Source organism: Mustela nivalis (assembly GCF_964662115.1).
Source record: "Mustela nivalis genome assembly, chromosome: 2".
Taxonomy (NCBI): domain Eukaryota; kingdom Metazoa; phylum Chordata; class Mammalia; order Carnivora; family Mustelidae; genus Mustela; species Mustela nivalis.
The window spans coordinates 96651092-96672369 of NC_139021.1; the positions used below are offsets into that span (position 1 = coordinate 96651092).

Genomic DNA, 21278 nt, shown 5'->3' on the forward strand with positions numbered 1-21278 from the left:
TGATTTTCTACAGCCTCAGGGCCCTTGAACTCTGTGGCCCCTCCACCCAGAATATTCTTCCTCCAGCTTCTCCTGGCTGGCTTTCTTTCCATCTTCAAAATCTCCCACCCACAGGCATCTCCCCTGAGCTCACTATGTCTCAATCCCCTATCTGTATAGAGGGAGTGCATCTAATAATTATCCCACAGGCTGCTGTGCAGACATCAAAAGGACCAGAAGGGTGCCTGGCACACAGGACCCACCCAACAATGTCAGCTGTTATAATGATTATTGAAGGAATCCATCCCAGGCACTCTGTATCTCTGTCTCTCACATTTTGAAATAATCTTATGTCCTTCCCCCCATACAGACTGCATACCCCTGGCAGACGGACCCTGCTGGGTCTTGACTCCTGTTGCTTGGCTCTTGGGCTCCTGGCACAGTGCCTGGCACACACTGACAGGAAAGGGAGGGGGTGGAGACTCTCTCTGGTTCACAATGTCCTGACTCCCTGAAAAACTGCCTTCACTAGAGGCATTTTGGAAGCACACTTCAAGAAACAGCCTTAGGAAGCCTATTTGTACATCAGAGGAATGTTAAGAATATTTTTACTACGCCTGTTAGGTGCAGCCCAAAAAGGACATCCCTTGTAGGGTAAGTTCTAGAAATCACTTTCCTTCCTCCAAATCCTTGGTAAAACTTCTGTTCTCAGAAGGTTGAGAACTTTGTACCTTACCGGGCTCCCTTCCCACTTGGGCCCACCGTCCGCGTCTTCTTCATTCTACGTTTGATTCAAATGTATAGTTTATCTCTTCCCGATTATTTTTCTAATTCTTACTCTTTCTGCCTTCTGTATTTTCTTGTAAGCAACACCCAAATTCCTGGCTGGGGTAAATCATTTAACTTGAGCCTCAGTTTCCTGAGTTGTAAGCACAGGAATCCTGCTGGTGAAACTCACAGAGAAGAGTGTGTGGACACAGCCGCTATGGACATGAGTTACTCTTTCCTTCGAACGAGTCTGCGATTCGGTAAGAAGGTGGCGAAGCAGGAGTCAGGATTAAGACACTAAATGACCCCAAACGCGCTCTCATACACTCTGGTTACTGACACAGAGATGCTACAGATCTACATTCACCTGACAACACCGTGACTGATGTGGCCTCTTTTGAACATTTATTAAAAAAGCAAAATGTATGTTCATCTCAAATAGAACAGTTAAAAATGGTAAAGCAATACAAAGGACTTGTTACTAGCAGCATCCAGTTGTTAGAATTTCCCGCCCTGCCTCTGCTCTGTTAGGGGCAAGCTCGGCCGTCCAAAGCTTGCTGCTGCCTACACCTCCCTCGTCGTAGGGCGGGTCAAACCAAAGTTTATAAAATTAACAATTTAAGGTTAAATAAGCTTAAATAAGGGCGTTAAATACAAGACACTTCCTCAGAGCTTCTGTACAAAGATAAACAAATTTGGCATTGTATACATGGGATTCTGCTGGCTCCCCGCCAATGGGAGGTTCTAGGAGGTTCTAGGACGTAAGCAGGCGTGCGCTACTCTCAGCAGAGCGTTAACTATACACAGTGAACTAAGAGTCGAAGGACTGCTTACTGAGCCATATACAAGGCATATGTATCTTTTTTTTTCTTAAAACTCAGAACACTTTTAATATTCAGGCACCATTTGCTCCTGCAAATAAATAAGTCTCTAAACGAACTGCATTCAAACTAGTGTTAAAGACATCAGTGTTTCGTTTTAATTTTCCCCACACGGCTTCTCCAGCTAGTTCCTATGTCTCTTTCTTATTGCTATGATAATGTGGCTGAGAAATAAAACTACTGTACATCCAAAAAAATAGAGCACCTTTAACATTAAAGTATATGTCTGACTATCCGTCTCCGGGTTTATCTTACAATACTAAAGCCCCGACTGTGGGTCAGTTGCTTTCACCATGGCTACCGGGTCACCTGATGCGCGGGACGCGGAGCCCCGCTCTCTCCCGTCTCGAGGGACGCCCGCGCCAGAGCGCCGGGGCCCTGGAGTCCCACTCAGAGGCCCCAACCCACGCCGGGGCTTACATTCATCTCGACACCGGGAGTTACATTCACGCGCACACGGCCTCGCTGTCCCCGCTGCTGTCACCACATGGCTTCCAGGAACGAAGGGCCTCCCTACCCTGCGGGGGTGGATGGTGCTGGACGGGGTGGGTCGGCAAAGACAGGTACGACTGGCGGCAAGCACACGGAGAAACCACGCGTAGAAGAGTTCCCGGGAGCGAGGGGCAGGGGGGCGCGGGACGTCCTGCCGAGGCCCACCCCCATCGCCACCCCCGGCGGGCCAGGGCCGGGTTACGATTTTTTGTCGATGGTGTTGAAGAACCACTCGGTGAACTTGCGCAGCTGCGCGGTGGCCGTCTGCGACTCCTCCTGCAGCCGCCGGTTGTCCTGGCGCAGGTGCTGCACTTCGGCCTGGAGCACGGCCTTGTCCTGCTTCTCCTGGGGGGAGTACACACAGACGGCGTCACGCGCGAGCCGGCCGTCCCCTCCCCCGGCGGGGCTCGGAGCACCCCCTGCGCCCGCGGCCTCTGCAAGACCCCTCTGCCCCTTTTGCTGTGACCCGCGGAACTGGGACTCCGCCATGAAAGCCTTTGAAACGGTCAACCTCGTGCCTGAAACTCCCTTCATCCTTACACCTCCAGATGAAACCCCGCTCTCCCCGGAGGACACTGTTTTCCCGGCTGCTCGCTAAGGGGAGAGAGAGGTCCACCTGTTGCGGGAAGACGTGGGGCCTGCCATACAGCAAACAGCTTATCCCTCCGTGCCTGGGGTGGGGGAGGGGGTCTTCCCGAAAACTTCAGCTTCTCTGACAAGTGGGGCATCAGGTTACAGGGCCTGCCGCCCCTGCTCACCGCAATTATCTACTCTTGTCTCCATTCCCTCCCATCACTAATGGAAGGTTCTAGAATGTGGTTTGCTTTTCTTCTCTCCCCTACCACATGTCATGTTTGTTGATGATTCCAAATCCAATCCAGTCTCTCCACCACTTCCTCCCTGTGATCCGGAAACCCACCCCTCCTCAAGCCCTTTCCCCTGCCACACCCTGTACCTTGCCATTACCCATAAACCACATACCTTGCTCCTGCTTCAGCCTCCCACGTCCTGACCACCACCTCTTACCCTTTTAGAATCATCTCTCCAGTATCCACTCCTCCAGTAATTATGTAATGCACCAGTCTTACCTTATTTTTGCTGTCCCCTGCCATGACAGCATGTCTCCTCACCCAGCTTATACTCTAGGTCCCTCAGTTTAATCCCATCCTACAGACACCCCAGGGGTTTTGTCTCTTTATCTCTCTCCTTGTCTTGATTTCCTGTCTCAACTCTTATATATTCAACTCTTTAACTACCCTACACCTACAGCTGGAGGCAAGGGGATGTCCTGGTTTGCTTGGGACATTTCCGGTTCTAGCTCTGTAGATTCTGTATCCTGGAGCCGCCCCACGGCAGGCAAACTGTGACAGGTGGCCATCCAAGTGGGTGAGAGACACCTAACTCCGCCAACAGATGGTCGCTTTAACCGAGGCTGCAAATTCAGGTGTACCTTCAGCCTTGCTTGGCAAATCCTATCAAGCATTACCCCGTGCACTTACACTACTCCATACCTTACTCTCTGACCGCAAGTCCCTCCTTCTCCTTCCCCCCACCACTCACTCTCAGCTCATGACTGGGAAAAAGAAACCATCAGAGGGGAGCCCTGTCAACCTATCTCTGACTATATGTGTGTGACCTATGTATGCATGGGAATGTGTTTGCACACACACGCCCACAGTGCTTTACCTACAAACTTCCCCCACTCCGAATCAAGGCCAGCCCCCGCCTTGTGCACTAGGTCAGGGCATCACCCCCCGGCTCTTCCCCCTGCCATTTTCTCCTTCGCAACTGGATCATTCCACCAGCGTTGACACCGGCTGTAATTTCTCCTTTCTTCAACAAACACAGCAGTGACAAAACACTTCCTCAGACATCTCCCCGCTGCCCTTCCACTGTCACACTCTGTTCCATTCCCATGGACAGCACAAGGCTACACAGTGCGGGGCTGATGATACAACAAGGGCTCAGCAAATTAACTTCTGTGGGGACCAGCCACACATACCTGGACATGCAGGGCAGAAGTTGTGAGGGTCAGGTAGCTGACTCCATGGGAATACAACAGCTCAGGGAAAACAGGCTTTCCGGTAGCAACTAACTCCTCTCAGGTCAGCTCCTGAATTGTTGGTACAACTGATCACTCACTGAACCAAAAAACACTTGCCTGTGTGTTTCTACCTTGCTCTGAAGACTGGCGGCCCAGAGGGCTCACCCTTGTGCAGTCCTATTTCCTGCAATTCTTGGGTCCCCTTAGAGTGAAAAAATATAAGCTACAGGCTAGAAACGAGAATTAGATTTTAGGGGTCTCTGTTTGGCTTTGACTAGCGTGGTAATCTTTCCTGAGCATCTTCATTTTTATTTCTACTGGTTGGAAGGGGATGATTGTGCAGGACAGACTTCCGATGGTGGCTCGCGACAGGTCCCTCACCTTCCGAAGGTCCGTCTGCAGCTGTCGGAGAATCAGCTCCAGCTGATTGACCTTCCCCGTCAGTGTGGATGGAGACCGCTCCCTAGCGAAGAGGGGTGGGGTCAGAAGGACTCAAGGTCATCCAAGTACAGAAGCACACTCCGTATTTTGTTGGTAAAGTTTTCACTCAAAGAATTTGCTTAGAGCCCAGTGAAGAAATAAATAATATTATGTCAGATTTGGAAAGGGAACTTATTGCTGTTTTGGTAGAAAATCCCTTCTGCGTCTCTGTTGCTTTAAAAAGAGATTCAGGGGGTGCCTGGGTGGCTCAGTTGTTAGGCGTCTGCCTTCGGTTCGGGTCATGATCCCAGGGTCCTGGGATGGAGCCCCGAATCAGGCTCCCTCCTCGGCGGAAAGCCTGCTTCTCCTCTCCTACTCCCCCTGCTTGTGTTCCCTCTCTTGCTGTCTCTCTCTCTCTCTAATAAATAAACAAAATATTTTTAAAAAAGGGATTCAGAACCTGCAGGCATGTATGTTGGTAACAAACACAGAAGATAGATTATCTAAATCAGTTTAGTCAACTGAGATTAGGTAGACCACTGAGGTCCTGGGAATCAAATAGAGATTCGATTTCCCCAATTTGTTTTTCTCTGTCAAGAAAATATCATAAATGTCATTACCAAGATGAGTGGGTCAGTTAAGGGTCACACGAGTTCATATAAAAGTTGGAATTAGGTAAAGAATATAGACCCCGTGGGCGATAAACATGCCAAGAATATAGGGCAATGAGATAGTTCTTCCGGGTGAGGCCAGGGTCAAGGACCAGGCTGCTGGGGGGAGCTGTGCCCTTGGCAGGCCTGCACGTGCCGCCTGGCAGCAGGAGACCTATCAGCAAAGTCCCTGTCTGTTGGGGGCTGTGGCAGCAATTACCGGCAGACGCAGAGCCAGGCCCCCTCCTTCCCTCCCTCTGTCAGACAGCCTTGTCGCCATGGGCATGGGGTGACATGTCTTGGCAGGCAGGGACCGCCCACAGCAGAGCACTTCTGCTGCCAAGTGCCGCCCACCCCAGCAGGGTGGGAAGCAGGGGCAGCCCCATGCAGTCCTGTATCTGGATCCTGAAGGCCCTGGGGAGTGCAGCTGGAAATGATCTCCTGGTGGCCTGTGGCTTTGCTGAACCTGCTACTCAGGGGGCCTGGGGAGAAGAGTAGGGAAGGGGTGTGGGGGGCTCCCCAGGGACTCACATACCCAGTCGTGTCCATGAACTCTTTGCCACTGCCTGGGTCTACACATAGAGGAGGCTCCTGCGCGCCTTCCAGGTCCTCCCCATGCTGCATATCGGTCAGGGTGCAGAAGGATGCCACTCTCTGGTCTGGGGTGGGGTGGACACACACATGAAGAAAGTTTAGTATTAGCCACAAGGACATGTTTGTGGAAGCGAATCTAGTTGCTGACCTCAGACACTCCGCCCACCCCCCCATCAGTGACTGCCCTGTTTTAAACAAAACAAAGAAAAACGAACTCAGGCAAGCTTCTGGCAATCAGAAAGCATCAGGATTGGCTGTCCTCGGGGGCTATATGGCATGCGCACATCACAGCCCCAGGGATGATTAGCAGATCCTGGATTTGCTAGCCAATTTGCTTTCTTCCTTCCACATCCCAAGAAATGCCAAAGCTGCCGGCCGGGTGCGAAATCATGGCGTCGCAGGAAGACAGGGCTGCTTAACAGGACCGAGGGGACGGCCCCCTCCTCCTCCAGCGGGCCCCAAACCTGGGTGGGTGGGGGGGAGCATCCCGGAGACACAGCAGCCAGGACCCACGTCCCCTGTGCGTGCCAACCCTCCGAGCTCAGGGAACCATGCAGACGTGCAGACACGGGACATCAAAAGAAAAGGTTACAGCACATCCAGAGCCCGTGGTCAGCCCCGGACAATCACCTAGATAGGACGTGTGGTGACAGAGCAGCCCAAGTTCTTCATCTGAGTCAAGACCTGAAATAAGATTTAGAATTTCCTATGAACAGTGGTACCTCGATGCACCTGGAAGCCTCAGCGGCCCAGACAAGACTCAGATAGTGGGGTCCTGGAAGAGCCTGCGTGCACGTGTACGTGTCCTGCTGCATGCGGTGTGACCCTCGACAGCCAGCAACACGTGATGCTGAGCAATGTGGTTCCACGGTGCATGTGTCGTGGTCCCTGATGGATGCACATGCTTGTGAATGATGAAGAGGAACACAGGCGAGGTCAACTGTCAGAACCCCTGACCATTTGGGGCTCGCTTAAATGACCCGCGCCGTGAACGTGAACCTGGTGGTGAGCGAACTGGGCCACAGACTCTTACTAGAAACGGCAGTGGTAGCAGTGGACGGCACGACTACCCACCCTTCTCCCAGCACCGGACCATTTCTAGTCTTGGCACCCGTACCTTCACATTCAACGTTTCCCGAGCTAGGCAGGAAAGGGAATGGGATATTCTTTGAAACAGGCACCAGCCTGGCCCAGCTCTGCGGGCTGAGCACGGACCCAAGAGCATTGGTCCAGAAATGCCCAGTGGTATGCAGAAAACCAGTCCCGCGTTTGAACAATGTGGAGGCGAGAACCGGGAATCTATACCTAATTATCCACCTCTCCTGAACCCTGGTGTCGCTTTCCTGGGTGCCCAAGCACACATGTGCATCTATAGTCAGAATCCGAGGGCTAGAGCAGGTGGATTAGTGCTGCGGTGTCTTTTTCATATGATTTGATTAATGGCTGAGAAATTGCACTCGGGTCCCGGTCAGGGGTGCTCTGTTCTTAATTTATCCCACTCCGTCTCCCTCTGGCTGCTGAACTGGTCTCCTAATGAGGCTACCTGCTTGTCTGGTTTACGGAGGGTCTCGCACTTCCTGTTAATTAGAAGGAATGGTGGAGGCTTCCAGGGCGCATGGAGGAAAGTGAGCTACAATGCCACGGGCACGGCGCTGGGGGCTCCCACCAGGGGCCCGGACCCTCCTGGCAGTGGCGCTGAGTGCCTTGTGGGACCACAGGGCGTTCTCCAGCCTCACAGCCCGCTTTCCTAGATCAGATTTCCCCTGTGACAGGGACAAAGATGCCCTTCAACGAATATGTCTATAAGGCTTTAAGGATGTCCTCTATACCGCAAACCTACAAGATGACGGGACATTCTGGAACCATGCGTTCCTGAGAGAGGATCACGTTCCCAGTTTGGTTCTGACTTGTAGGATTTGTGCATATGAGGAAAGAATTTGTAAATTAAGACTAACAGCACAATCTGGGAACTGCCTACTTCTACACGTGACAGGATGGGAATGGCAGGCGTGGGGGCAGGCGTGATGGGGCACAGTGGCCGGGGCCGAGCAGCTGCAGGGGTGGGGCAGGGAGGGTCTGGGGCTTCCATGACATCCAAGATAACCCTCTGTTTTGTGAGGATCCTGAATAACACTTCACACTTAAAAAAAAAAAAAATCAGCGGCGGATAGATTTTTTTTCTACAGTAAATTTACTGACAAAAAAGGAATGTCAAAAAAGATAAAGGATTTAGTTTCCTCACTCTTTTAAAGAGTTCCATGGACTCGTCCAGATTTTATGCAATTCAGTGATAATTTGGTGAGTTTCCATCTTTCTTAATACACTTGAGTCTGACGGTCCAGCTAGACTATCTGGATAAGAATGTCTTCGCTTGCTCCATCCATTTTTACCTTAATTGATTGAAATATCCACATATTTGATAGAAAAAGAATTTGCTGCTGGCAGTCCCTCGAGCATTCCTCTGGGAGGAACAAGGTCCTGCTGGTCAGGAGGCAAGAAGCCAGAAGGGGTGTTTTGCCAGCAATGTCATTCCACAAAGAGGACTTCACTTCGGATCTGAAAAGCTGGGAAGCTGAAATCCCAACAGAACGCTGCTTGGTTGAGTCCAGACACTTAAGTGCTCTGTAAAACAGAGAACCTCAGTGCCAGAACCTTAGTTTGCAGTGGACGCTTTCTTCTTCCTGGGCTTATTTCTGTGAGGATGAATATTCAGTAAGCTGGTAGTTACAGACATTGAACCCAGCGGCACAGACGAAACCGTAAGACAGGCAGAGGGGTGTGACCTTCATGAAAATGGTGGCTGCGGCAGAGATGATCCCCCACAATCTACACAGATAGCCGTTAGTCCTTCTCCTTCCCATTCTTCTGTGCAGGAACATTGGACTCGGGGGGAGGGGGACATCTGGCATGGGGTACACACAGAACCCTCCACCCCTTTAGGCCACCTTGGAAAAACCTTATTTCAATGCAATTTCTGGTTGGTGCGTTTGGCACCACGCCAGAGGATGAAAGGCCAACAAGATATTCCACACCAATCTAGAGCCGACTTGGCGAGCAGGAAGGCCAAGCCTGCTTCGGGGGAGGAGGGCACTGATGGATTAGTCATGTCTGCCAAGGGCGTGGATTAGGTGAATGGTATGTGCGCTGGATACAGGCCAGCTGCAGGGCCAAGCTGGCATCAGCAGGGAGGAGGGCTCTGATGGATTAGTCATGTCTGCCGAGGGCGTGGACTAGGAGAAGGGTATGTGCGCTGGATACAGGCCACGCACGCCATCCAAGCACGAGGCCCTGTCCAACTGAGCCCGTGCCCATAAACAGAGCTCTTCCAACGTGGCTCTATCACTACAAATGACAGAGACACTAGGGCTTTGTAGCTACATGGAGCAAATTCAAGGTGCTGATACCGAGTGCTATGCTTATCAGATCTCGGCAAGCTGACTTAACTGGCAACCAGGAAAGGGGAAAAAGAAAAAAAAAGGCTATACTGCACTTTAGACATAAATGATTTGGCTTAAACATTTTGCAGCCTGTACATCAATGCTGCAAGATAATAGTCTTGAGTCTGCCTCTCAGTAACGAGCAAAGAGAAGTGCCGGGATCATGCCTCATTTGAGATACAGCTACTGTTGCAGGCCCGAGACAAAATTTCCGTACTTTTGAGATCATTTAAGTCAATTTACTATATTAAATTAACTTAGCATTTTTCATCTTAATAGCACTTTTCTGTTTTATTTTAAAACCAATTATGTCACTTTGTTTATGCCTGTACACACACACGTGCACGCACACACAAACACAAACACACACACACACACACACACAAGCTCTGTCCGTGTTCAAGGACCAGTAACTTCAACCACTTTATCAAGGTTGAGCTCCTGCTTCACAACTGTAAACAGGACTCTTTGTAAAAAATGTGGCTTATTAGTCTCTGTTTAAAAACCAAGGGCATATGGAGCATAATAGATTGAAAATATAAACTTGTACTTTCTTGCGAAATACGTTTCCATGGACTATTTCACTCCCACAGTGGGGCCTGATAATCGAGCTTTGACTCTGCACTTATCCTGTGCACAGACACTTGGGACACGCACACCTCCGTGTGCCCGTGGGAAGACGGCAGCTGTCACCACCAACCTGGGGCTGGAATCCAGAGGAGAGGAGAAGGTGGCCTGTTGTTGGCTGTGGGATGCGGCAACCCAGACTCTCCCCTCATTCATTTGTAATTTAACCTTTTAAAGTCCGTTTGCATTTAAAACTTTATGTTCAAGGACCCACTGCCTACCTGAGATGTTTTGATAAATGAGCCCTTTTGAGGAAACTCCACTTGCTTTCCCCTGCTTCACCGCTGGACCCACAGCCAGCTTTTCCAATTGGGTTTGTTCCCTGCCCACCCTGGAGGGGGATGGGCTCTATCCTATGCATCCCTTGGCGCGCACACACCTTTCAGTATTCCACCTAATAAAGGGAATGGGGCTGGCCAGGCCGATAAGCGATGATTACTATCTCACATAGATCACTAAAGAGTTCTCACGTGCGAAGGGTCACAGCTCACCCCCAAGAAACAAAAGGGCTGCACACAACAAGACACACTTGAATTGTGACTCTGCCCATTTTTTGAACTTAACTGTTACAGGAGAGCAGAATCTGGGTCACAGACCCGTCCCTCTCCTCGACTTAATCTTCTCCCTCACAGGCCTATGGAGGAGACACCTGTGTTCTGACACTTGGTCGGATGCGCAGAGTTTGGTTATCTGCCCATCTCCAGTGAACAGATTTCTGGTCAAGGGTGGGTCCCCCTCTTGGCTCTACCTGCATACGGTCGTACTGCACAAGGAGAGAGATCATTTTATCTCTACGATGATGCCAGCTGTGACAACTCCTCAATGCTTCCCAGAGCGTGGGGCCATTTCTCATCTTCCCGAGGTGTGAACTGCTAGCTCATTATCATTTTGAATTTACATGTGTGATGGAACATTTTTCAAATACTTATTTTGTGATTCTGCTTTTGTGGATTGTGCGTCCATATGCCTTCACGGGTTTTCTTTTTTTTAATCAGGGATTTGGTGTTTTTTACTGGGTAAGCCCTTCCACGCACTTGGGATGGCCTGGTTTTACCCATCACGTTTACTACAAATCCTCCCCCACATTCCCCTGTTTATCTAAATGTTCTCTTTCAAGTTCATAAAAATGTAAGTGTTTAAATACTTTTATCTGTCCACATTATATTTCGTATGTTTACTCATTACCCAATAATGAAAGCATTACCTTGCTTCCAAGATGGTAATCCTATTTTGCTGTTTCTACAATTGACTTTTCTAAATCCTAAATCCAAGTGGCGTATATAAATTCCTTTCCCATTTAATTCTAAATTTTATTCAGATTTTTGGTCTGGGCTCTTCCTCTTTCTCTAAAAGGATTAATTTCTATTTTTTGAATCACTACTATGCTGTTTAATTATTATTGATGTACAGTAGACTTTTTTTGGTGGGCTACCTTTCATCTCTTTCCCACAGGATGCAGTTAAGCTCTCTAATATATCCTTTAGATATCTGAATTGAAACTGTATGAAATCTACAAACTCATTCAGGAAATTCATTGATTTGGCATCTTTATTACAGGTTTCCTACCCATTCTTATCTTTACAGATATTAGGGCTTTTCACTTACTGAAATGTCTTTTGGTTTTTTGGATTGTAACTGTAAGGACGGCTTAATTTCCAAAGAATGGATAATCTGATCTTGCAGATACAGCTAAATGCCCTTTGCTACTGTTCTGGTGGGAGACTGTCCACAAACATGGTTACATGTCCATGGCAGCCGTTACACCAAGATGCGGAGCCTAATTCCCACCTCTGGTATGTGGGCTAGACTTCAGCATGTGGGGGTATCATCATGTTCTGAGTCTTCCAAGATGAGGAGGCCCTAAGACATCATGCAGCTTCTGCTTTTGCTCTCCTGATTGCCCTGATTCACACGTGAAGAAGTAAAATCGCCCTGCAGGAGAGAGGTTCAGCCAGAGCCCAGTGGGACATATGAGTGAAGTCCCCAGTTCCAGGTGAGCACCAGCTGAATACAGCTGCTGGAGCGACTCCAGCTGAAACCACAGGGAACAGAAGAACCACCCAACCGAACCTAACCAACCCACAGAATCATGAGACAAAAATGATCCCAAGACATCCTTGTTTCCAGTAATAAATGTTGGGGTTGTTGTTTTTATACTGAAATAGATAACTGAAAAAAAAACAACAATGTTTTGAAACAAGGCTTAAAAAATATGAAGTAGATTTTAAAGTATCTCACCTAGTTACTTTGTTTTATAATCTTGGATAATTCCTTTCTTCAAGTTCTATTTTATTTTTTTAGTTCAAGTGTGATGAACATACAGTGTTATGTTAGTTTCAGGTATATAATATAATAGTTCAACATTTCTATACATTTTTCAGGGCTCATGAAGACAAGTGTCCTCTTGATCTGAATAATATTTTACCTTTCATATTTTCTAGATACAGAGGTATATGTACAATTTTTTTTTTTAATTTCAAAATTTATTCCTTTCTTCTTTGCATTGTTGGTATAAATGTCCAGTACTTCACTACAGAATGAAAGGACATGATCTCAAAGAAGACCCTCTTTAGCTTTTTCACAGCAGGTATTTTCTGATAAACCATTTTCCATTAAGTATTATATAACTACTTGGAATGAAGTATATCTTTCTTGTTATGTTTTAAAGGAATCTCTCAAATCTTAATTTTTATTAGAAATAGGTCCTAATTCTATTAGATATACCCTTTGTAGGAAATTGATATGATAACTTTTAATTATTTCATCTACTATAACTTTTTATAATTAGAAGTTTTTCTTTTATTAAACTGGCTAAACTCTCACCAATAACAATGGATAATCTTTTCAATTTCCTCCTGAATTTCATCTAAGCTTAACATCACGATTAATGACTGAGATTGTCTTAGGATTTTTCTTATCTTGTGTCTATCAGGAAAGAATCCTCTGAGGGTGCACGGGTAGCTCAGTCGGTTAAGTGTCTGCTTTCAGCTCAGGTCATGATCTCAGGGTCCTGGGATCGAGCTCCACATTGGCCTCCCTGCTCAGTGGGGAGCCTGCTTCTCCCTCTCCTATGGCTCCTGCTTGTGTTCTCTCATAGATCTGTGTCAAATAAATAAAAGAAAAAAACTTTAAAAAAACTTAAAACTTAAAAAAAAAAAAAAAGGAAAGAATCCACTCAAGCATTTATTGGCTGCTTCTGAATTTCAAGAAAAATGTATATAGGGACATCGTTATTCTCTGAAGCTTTGAAAGCAATGAATTCTAAGCATATTAAGTTTCAGGTGACATTTGGGATTTGGGGATACTTTTAAATAACTTTTCAATACCCTGCATATTTGGGCCATTGAGAGATTCTTATGCTCCATCCCATTTTCCTGCAAGAAATAGCCAAATATTGTATCCATCTTATTTCTTATTTCATTCCTTAATTTTTTTGTTTCTCTTATGTGTTGGCAAATGCTAATCTCTTTTCTCATTTCGAAACTTGTTCATTTGTATTTTCCAATTTTAATCAAATTTATATTGCTTTAACAACGTTCTAAGAAAAAGTAATCATTGGTTTTATTTATAAATTGCACTGAAAATTCACTTCCCAGTTCACAAAAGTCTATTTGATTTCCTCCCTTTTTGTTTGCTTTCATAGCTTTTATAGAACCTTTTAAAGTATAGTTAAGTTGCTTAATTTTTATGTTTTATTTTTTTTCCATTTAAATAAATGTTTCTGAAAACAGTACATTTTTGTTTAAGAACTACTCTCTGGCTGCAGTCCAAAGATTTTAATAGGTAACATCTTTTTATCATCACTTACAAAAAAAGAAAAAAAATGCCCTCGTATTCCCAAATGTGGTCTAGAATAGTGATTATGAGTTACATTAAGAGCTCCAAATGCTGAGAATTTTTTGTTTTTTTTTTCTACTTTTCTTATTTAATTCTATTTTCATTGCCTTGTGGTCAGAAATGTATGGAAATGCTCCTGTCTTTGGAGAAGTCTCACTCACAGTAACAGAGTATCTGCTATGTTCTGCGGACCAACAGGGTTTGGATATATTTAAACAACCCTGACTGGGAAGATTAGTGTAGTGATCCTGTTCTGTTTTTTTTTTTTTTTTTTTTTTTAAGATTTTATTTATTTATCTGAGAGAGCAAGAGAGTGAGCAAAAAAGTACAAGTAGGGCGAGTTGTAGAGGGAGAGGGAGAAGCAGAGCAGGGAGGCCAACATGGGGTTCCATCCTGGGACCCTGGGATCATGACCTGAGCTTGAAGGTAGACGCTTGACTGACTGAGCACCCCCCAGGCTCCCTGGCACTGCTCTATTCTTGAATGGTAGGAACAAAATATCTAAATTCTTACACTCCCATATCCAGTGTCAATTTTGGCTCTTAAACAAAGGTAAATACATCACAAGCCAAGGTGAGGGACATAAACAGATCAACGGGGAGGAGGCATACCTGCTTGGGTGAATCCCACTGATGGGTTCTACGAGGGTCATGGTATCAACAGGCAGACACACTCCATTCTGGAAGGGCATTTTCAGGTGTGTTGACCCCTCACATCGGTATCTGGGCACAGCATTGTTCCAGAGCTCTGTGAGCTCTGTCGGGCATTCTGAACTGCCTTTATTAGCTTGTAACAATTAAGCAGACACACAGGGGACTTTTATGGACTATCTTTATCATGTTTAGTCTATAGCTCAGAAATAGTTCTGGGAACTGGTACAAAAAGATCAAGTCATTGTCGGGGCAACTGGGTTATCTCAGTGAAGATATTTCTCTGTAAAGTGCTGAGGTGACTGATGATGTCCCCTCACCACCACGCCAGCTTGTGTCAGGGCAGGCCTGACACTGACACAAGGGAATCTGGGGAGCAGAAGTCTGGAGCTGCAAATGCCCAACTGTGTTTTCCTAAGCGGGCTATTGTCTTGCTGCGCGGTGTGCTGCCCTGCAGAAGAGCACTGAACATTACTGTAATTTTGAAATACAATTTGTAAACGTTTGGAAACTTCACAAAGGTCAGGTAACCAAAGTCCTCTCCCCTGGCAAACAGAATCCCATGACCTCTCTGTTTGGCTCGGGTGCCATGCCCCTGAGGCACCAGCTATCTGGTATATCCACGCCATGCTTTTTCTCCTTTGTGGGGTGCCAAGTCCCCCCTAGACTCTAACTTCAGCTCAGAACACTCTGATGAACAGGACCACAGAAGTGGAAGTTTAATACCATCAGAAGCCTTACGTTCTTTGGTAAGGGTCTTCATTTAATGGACAAGAAGACTGAATGAAGCCTGATGCGAGCAGTCAAGGACCTCCGGGGATTACTGTCAAACATTCATTGTTGGCCCAAAGTGTGGCCATTATGGTAGTTAAGGGACTTGTCCAAAGGCCCACAGCCAAGCTGTAGTGACTGTGACCAGAGTCCCCGGGTTGGGACCTCAGTCTTAACTGGGGGCGCCATTTTGCTTTCTCCACTTCCTGCTCTTAGCCCTGAAAAGATCCATTTCGAAGCAGTGATTTCATTCTGGAGAGGTAGACGGGAGCTAAGCAAAGAGATAAATGAGTGTGTGTGGGGGGGTGTGGATCTAGAGATAAGCTGATAAATATTGTTTTAAATCTGAAAAATGAGGATAAAATGCAAATGGACCTCCAGAGGTCAGAAACTATGCCCTGAGTTGGTACAGCTCAGGGATCCTGTGCATTTGATACCTATGCACTCTTTGGGACTAGCTCTTCTTATTGAGTTATCTCACTATGTGCTTGATAAATAAAGACAAGATAAATAAAACAACCAGCCTACTCTCGAGATACTCATCACCTAATAAGTAGACACACTCAAGCGAATAAAGCAGAATTCAGCTTGGTAAGTACAATGCAAATATTTAAGCAGTGGAGAACACTGCAGAGGACAGAAGAGATGCTCTTATCAATCTCCTGGGGACAGTAAGACAGCACACTGTGTACAGAACATGCCAGAGAAAATGCTGTTCCCTGTTGCTTGGGTTGCTCCGGACAGAGGTAAAGATAGCACTCCTACCCCTTGGGCTAGGTTGCATCTAGGTCAGTTTGAAAGTCCAGGAAGTAATGGTCCTGCAGTTCTAGAACCATCTTCAGGTCATGTCAAGGGAACAAAGGCTGTGTCACAGAGCAGACAGGGCATACTGAGGCTTCCACATGGAATAAGTACCTTTAAGGAAGAGAACCAAGGATCCCTTACTCTGATTAAGGGAGAAGTACAAGCCTGTTTACTTTGCAGAAATTTCCTAACAGAGTCTCCCTTTCCTTATCTACTGAAGCAAACGTCCCTGGTGTCTAAATTAGCTTGTGAGTAGCTTTCACCATCCCCGCATCCCCAAAGCTTAGGACCTGAGACAATGATCCCAATTCCTAAGAGAAGAGAAGAGATGGTCTGCTCCGGCAACCGCAGCCCCTCCCCTGAGGACGGCCTCGAACATGGAACTCTACAGCCCAGTGCATAGAGATTCTCAAACACGGCCCCACTAAAACAGTCCTGCCTCTCTTGTCAGTACTGCCAGTCACCCAGGAGCGGCTGTAATCCTAGGAGAACATCAGCAAATGGCCGGTCATAATCCTAGGCCGTGGGTTGCCCCCGGGCCCACAGGTAGGGTCCTGACAATGCGGGACAAGCACCTTCCTCGTTTGGGTCTGCCTTTACCTGAGCACTGGAAAAACGTATTTCCTATGGAGCAGCTTTGACCTTCTAAAATTCACGTTGTTGTGGCAGCTGGTGGGGCCCTGAGACGGGTGTCCTTCCAGTGACCAGCAGCAACCGCACAGAAAGCTGAGGTGGGAGAGCCGAGGGCTTGGGTTGCACAAATCACGCTGCATCTGCCTTTAGGACCCCCTGTGTGTGCCGGCCCTGCCAAACCAGGCCCCTGACGGCCCTCCAGCTCATCACACTCAGGAAAGAGGCGCTCTGTGTCCTTCATATTCACCTCCACATGCCAGGGAAGAAAACAGAGATCAAAGGGGAGAAGTGCCTTGGCCTAGGTCATAGCTGTGGAATTCAGCTTTGGGGTCCTCTGCCCAGTACTCATGCCATGACATGGCACTGTCTCCCTAAGGAAATGTCCTTGGTCACAGCTCAAGCCTGTGTTTTCACCCACAAAGATGCACCAAGTATCCAAAACCACAACTCAAGACAATCCCAAATACAGCCACGTTCCCCATGTTGCCACCCCAGGCCCTGGAGGCTTCGAGTCTTTACCTTCGAACGCCCGTGCCGCGTCCACGAGGTGGGACCAATCTAAGCCCGTGGCCGTGTCTGGGAGGGGCATCAGGCCAGGATCCGCACACTTGGACTTATCCGATAAGGACCCATCGGAGAACCAGAACTCATCTGAACAGAGACAAAGCCAGAGCGTCAGTCGGATGGCAGTGTGGGGCACGGGCGGCTCCTCCAAGGAGCTGGGGAACTTCTTACAGCGGGTGGCCTGCAGCCCATGTAAAGGGGACAGTACGCTGCAGTCATCCAAGAGCACACGGCAGATGGAGGTGTGCAGGGAAGCCAGGACCTACACACTCACTCAGAGGTCGGCCAGCGACACCCCGGGATGGAAGCGATTTTAGAAGGGAGCGGTTCTGACGGGACAGTGCTGAAATCTGGCAGCTTCCTTCCAGGCTGGGCTTCTCTGGAGGACACCATTCCCGTCTGACTAGCTGCAGCACTGATTCCTGCTTTCTGCAGGCATTACTTCCCTTCCAGTGCTGCAAACTTCCACCATACACACAGTGTGGTATCGTCTCCCTCTAGACTGATGGTTTAAAAGCTTCCAGAAGAACACAGTATGTACGCTGGACACCAGACAGTCAAGATGCCCTGAACATATTTATATATTTCTAATTACAAAGATGCAGGAAGACTAACTTTGCCTTCATTAGTGACGGTCTTTCCTCATGCTTGGCATGAACACGGGGGCTGGACTGCTTGGCTGACTCACGGAGCTGGTTCATCACCGGGTAAGCCAGAAACCCTCACCGTCCAGCATGGTGTTCTGCCTGTCCTCTGTCTGTACAAATGGACTTTCTAGGTTTTTCTTTTTCACCTGCCATCAAGTGACTTGGAATTTTATGTTATTGATAAAATTAGTTGTTAGAACTCACTACACATCTCAGGACCGATTTTTCAAAGACTTCAGCCCGGACTGTCTCTGACATGTCTCTTCTGAACATGCCCCAAACGCGGCATGCAACTGCCTGTGAACACATCTGCCTAATGAGACCAATCAAAATAATGACCACCTGGCTGTCTGAGCCTGCAATTAAGGAAGGGGCATAATTAACCCAGTGCACCTGTAATTTTTGTTCCCACACCCTTTGGGGTAGCTGTGAAAGCTGGCATCTGGATGGAGAATGAGCGGTGGTGTTTGACCTTGACCTTGACGGGCTCTAACGGTCTTCCACCTGCTGGACACCTTCACAGGCCGCTCTCAGTCGACCTCCACTCGATGCTGCTACACCCCTGCAACCACTCTGTTTTCAGCATTACCATGTTTAGCTGTGAGGACAGTCCATGGTCAAGGGAATCCAGTTACGGGGGTTCTGTCCACACAGCTCCTGCCACTCTCCCTTTTCACGGGCACATCTTCTTTGAAATAAGAACCATTTGTATTGTCTACCTGCACAGTCTTTGTCCAGGCCAGGGAGGAACAGGGAGCCACAGAAGCAGGAAGCTGGAGTGCGAGCCCAGAGAGCAGGAGATCCGCACTCAAGGCTGCCTACTCTCCTGGCGGGTTCTCTGGAACCCAGGGAAGCAGGAGCTGAGCAGAGCTGGGCTGAAGCCCCTCCCAGGCCTGGACCAGAAGTTTAAGGTTCAACCCCCAAGGCAGAAAGGTCTGGGAGCCCTGGGGTCTTCAATCACTTGCAAATCACTTCCTCTGTCTCCAAATGCTTTGGCTGCTTTGCTTAAAGGTTTTTCACTAAGAGTACAGGGATTATCTGACTAGGTAGCCCTGACCTGTGTGACAATTTCCATGTGACCAGAGCTCTTCAGGAATTCTGTTAAGAGTGTGGCAGCCCTGTGAAGGGTGCACCAGGCAGGCTAGAACCTCTTTGTTCCTGGGGCAATTCCCCCACCCCTTCCCTCCTCGGGGAGGAAAACAGCAGGGACTGGTGATTATTCAGGAAAATGAACACTTCTGTAGCAGTACACTCTGAGAGTCACACTTCACTAAGAAATGCCTTTATAGATACATAATCCTTCATTTGAAGTTCTGGCTTCATAAAGCCTAAAATCAAACCTAATGCATGCTTGCAATGTGTACTCTACCTTCTCCCTGCACCCCGCCAGGCAACAACATCCTTCCTGGCTCTAATGGAGCCACATGAAAAGTGGGGCGGGATGCAAACTGGAGGAGCACTGAGCTAACATCCCTGTGCCCCCAGCAGCTGTGCACTCAAAGGGCCCCCTTCCCTAGCACTGCTGGAGCACTGGCAGTCTTGGGATGCTTTGAAGATTCCTGAACAGCATGAAATGCCACGATCTGTGGCCATCTGTCATTGAGCCAAGGCACACATCTGATCCTGGTGGCCAGGGAGCCAAAGCCCCAAGTGAGGGGGTGGGGAGGGAGAGAGCGTGCCCATCTCTTCACCCAGCGGGGAGGCCAGACAGTTCTGCTCACTGCTGCCCTGCGCACCAGTCCCCTGGAGGCCGCTTGCAAAGCACATGATGACTCCGGGATCTGGAAAGGTGTCTGGGCCAAAGTTTCACAACCAGAGGCATGACCAGGGCATGCTACCTTCCCCCGGCTTGTATGGAGAAGCAAGGAGCAAAAGGAGGGAAATAGTTTGTGGTCTTTCTTTTTAAAGGTTTTATTCAGTTGTCAGAGAGAGAGGCAGGCAGAGGGAGAAGCAGGCTCCCCACTGAGCAGGGAGCCCAAAGCACAGGACTCAATCCCAGGACCCTGGATCATGACCTGAGCCAAAGGTGGAGGTTTAATGGACTGAGCCACCCAGGCGCCCCTGTCTTTCTTCTTTATTACAAACTAATATCCCGTCTTCCCCGGTTTGCGAATGGAACTGTTTTGTTTACTGGAGACATGCAACTGGCATGACTGACATGACCAGTAGATTAGAAGAAATCTCCTCCTCCCAGGGTTTCCTGGGAGCGTTCTGCTGACCTATCTGTGATGTATTACAAAGTGACTCCGGCAGGCCTCACCCTGTGCTGGGGACAGGGGCGGAAAAGGCAGACAAGAGCCATCCTCTCCGGAAGCTTACAAGAGATGGGGAAAAAGACAATAATCAAATAAACCAGGTAACACAAGGAGGGACAAGTCTTTCAAAGAAAACAAAACGGGGCCAGGGGTGGGGGGCAGCGATGGGACTGAGGAGCCTGAGGGCATGTTGGGGCAGGTTTATCTCAGGTGGGGGCCTCCCTGAGACCCCAATGATAAGGGGCTGCTTGATGAAGAACACAATCCTGCTAGAAAAGCTCTAGGGGTTTAAATCAAAACCCATCACTTGTCACTGAGCAGGGAGATCCTCCCCTTAAATGACACAAGAGCACTTAAATTATCCTCTGAATTATCACTATGGAAATCATCTCAATTTCTTTTCAGTTGTTTGGAAAATTATATAATTGGTCTGAGCCACCAAACCACCCCAAATCCTTTGTAATACTTTTAAAGGATGTTAGGTTTTAGCCCCCAGGGATACAAGGTCCAGGAAGAGCCAGGTTCGGCCCCTGAGGAGCCCAGTCAGCAAGGAGATCTGCTTGCTGGTGCTCTGGGGCTGGGGTGGTGGTGGGGTGGGGGGGTCTGGTAAGGCACCTGCAAGTGAGCCACTCCCACCCCCATGCCCACGGTGGCAGCTGTCACTGGCTAGCTTCCTGAGCTTTGGAGAGGAGGGAGAAAAGGTACCACTTGTCTTACGTATCAAAGCCCGTTCCTTCAAATCCACCTCTCCAAAGCTAGCGTTCTGTCAGGAGCACACACTGCTCTTTTGGCCAATTCAAAGAAGAAAGCGGCTTGCGGATTCCGAAGGACGGCTCATGTCCAGACCCTGACGCCCAGGCATTGCTCTCCAGCCCAGACACTGACCTTGTGGCTTCCTGTTTGTTTATCTGTGACCGGAAGGCACTGCCCAGCCTACTGAGTCTGACTTTGTTGTTTTATAAATGCTGTGGAACCTTCCTGATGGTCAGGTGGCTTAGGGTTTCTCAGTTCTTCTCCCCAAACCAGGAAAGACTGTGAACATTTGAAGAAGAGAAACAAGTGCCCTGTGGAATCCATCAAGCCCTGCCGGGACAGTCCACAGCTGCCTTCTGTAAGGCCAACTGTAGCAAAGGTCATCTGCCTATTAGCAGCTCTTACAACCTATGTCCCACACGCTGAGCCTAGAGCTGGGCCTGGCAGCGTCTTGTGAGAGCACTGAATTATA

At 48.2% G+C, this 21278-nt stretch overlaps 1 protein-coding gene across 7 annotated transcripts in view; it reads right to left on the bottom strand.

Moving 5' to 3' along the window:
- Positions 1 to 1130: 1130 nt before the first annotated feature.
- The window catches only part of SIPA1L2 (signal induced proliferation associated 1 like 2), a 106049-nt gene continuing 85901 nt past the window's right edge, over positions 1131 to 21278 (bottom strand). For 2 of the 7 annotated variants that reach the window (XM_082718935.1, XM_082718936.1), the window contains exons 17-21: positions 17107 to 17238; positions 6459 to 6512; positions 5770 to 5893; positions 4546 to 4627; positions 1131 to 2465 (exon numbers count right to left, since the gene is read on the bottom strand). In XM_082718935.1, the coding sequence (XP_082575061.1) occupies positions 2319 to 2465; positions 4546 to 4627; positions 5770 to 5893; positions 6459 to 6512; positions 17107 to 17238 (539 nt within the window). In that variant the 3' untranslated portion in view covers positions 1131 to 2318. The remainder of the gene's footprint in view (positions 2466 to 4545; positions 4628 to 5769; positions 5894 to 6458; positions 6513 to 17106; positions 17239 to 21278) is intronic. The other 5 variants (XM_082718937.1, XM_082718938.1, XM_082718940.1 and 2 more) reach the window with 3 other exon arrangements.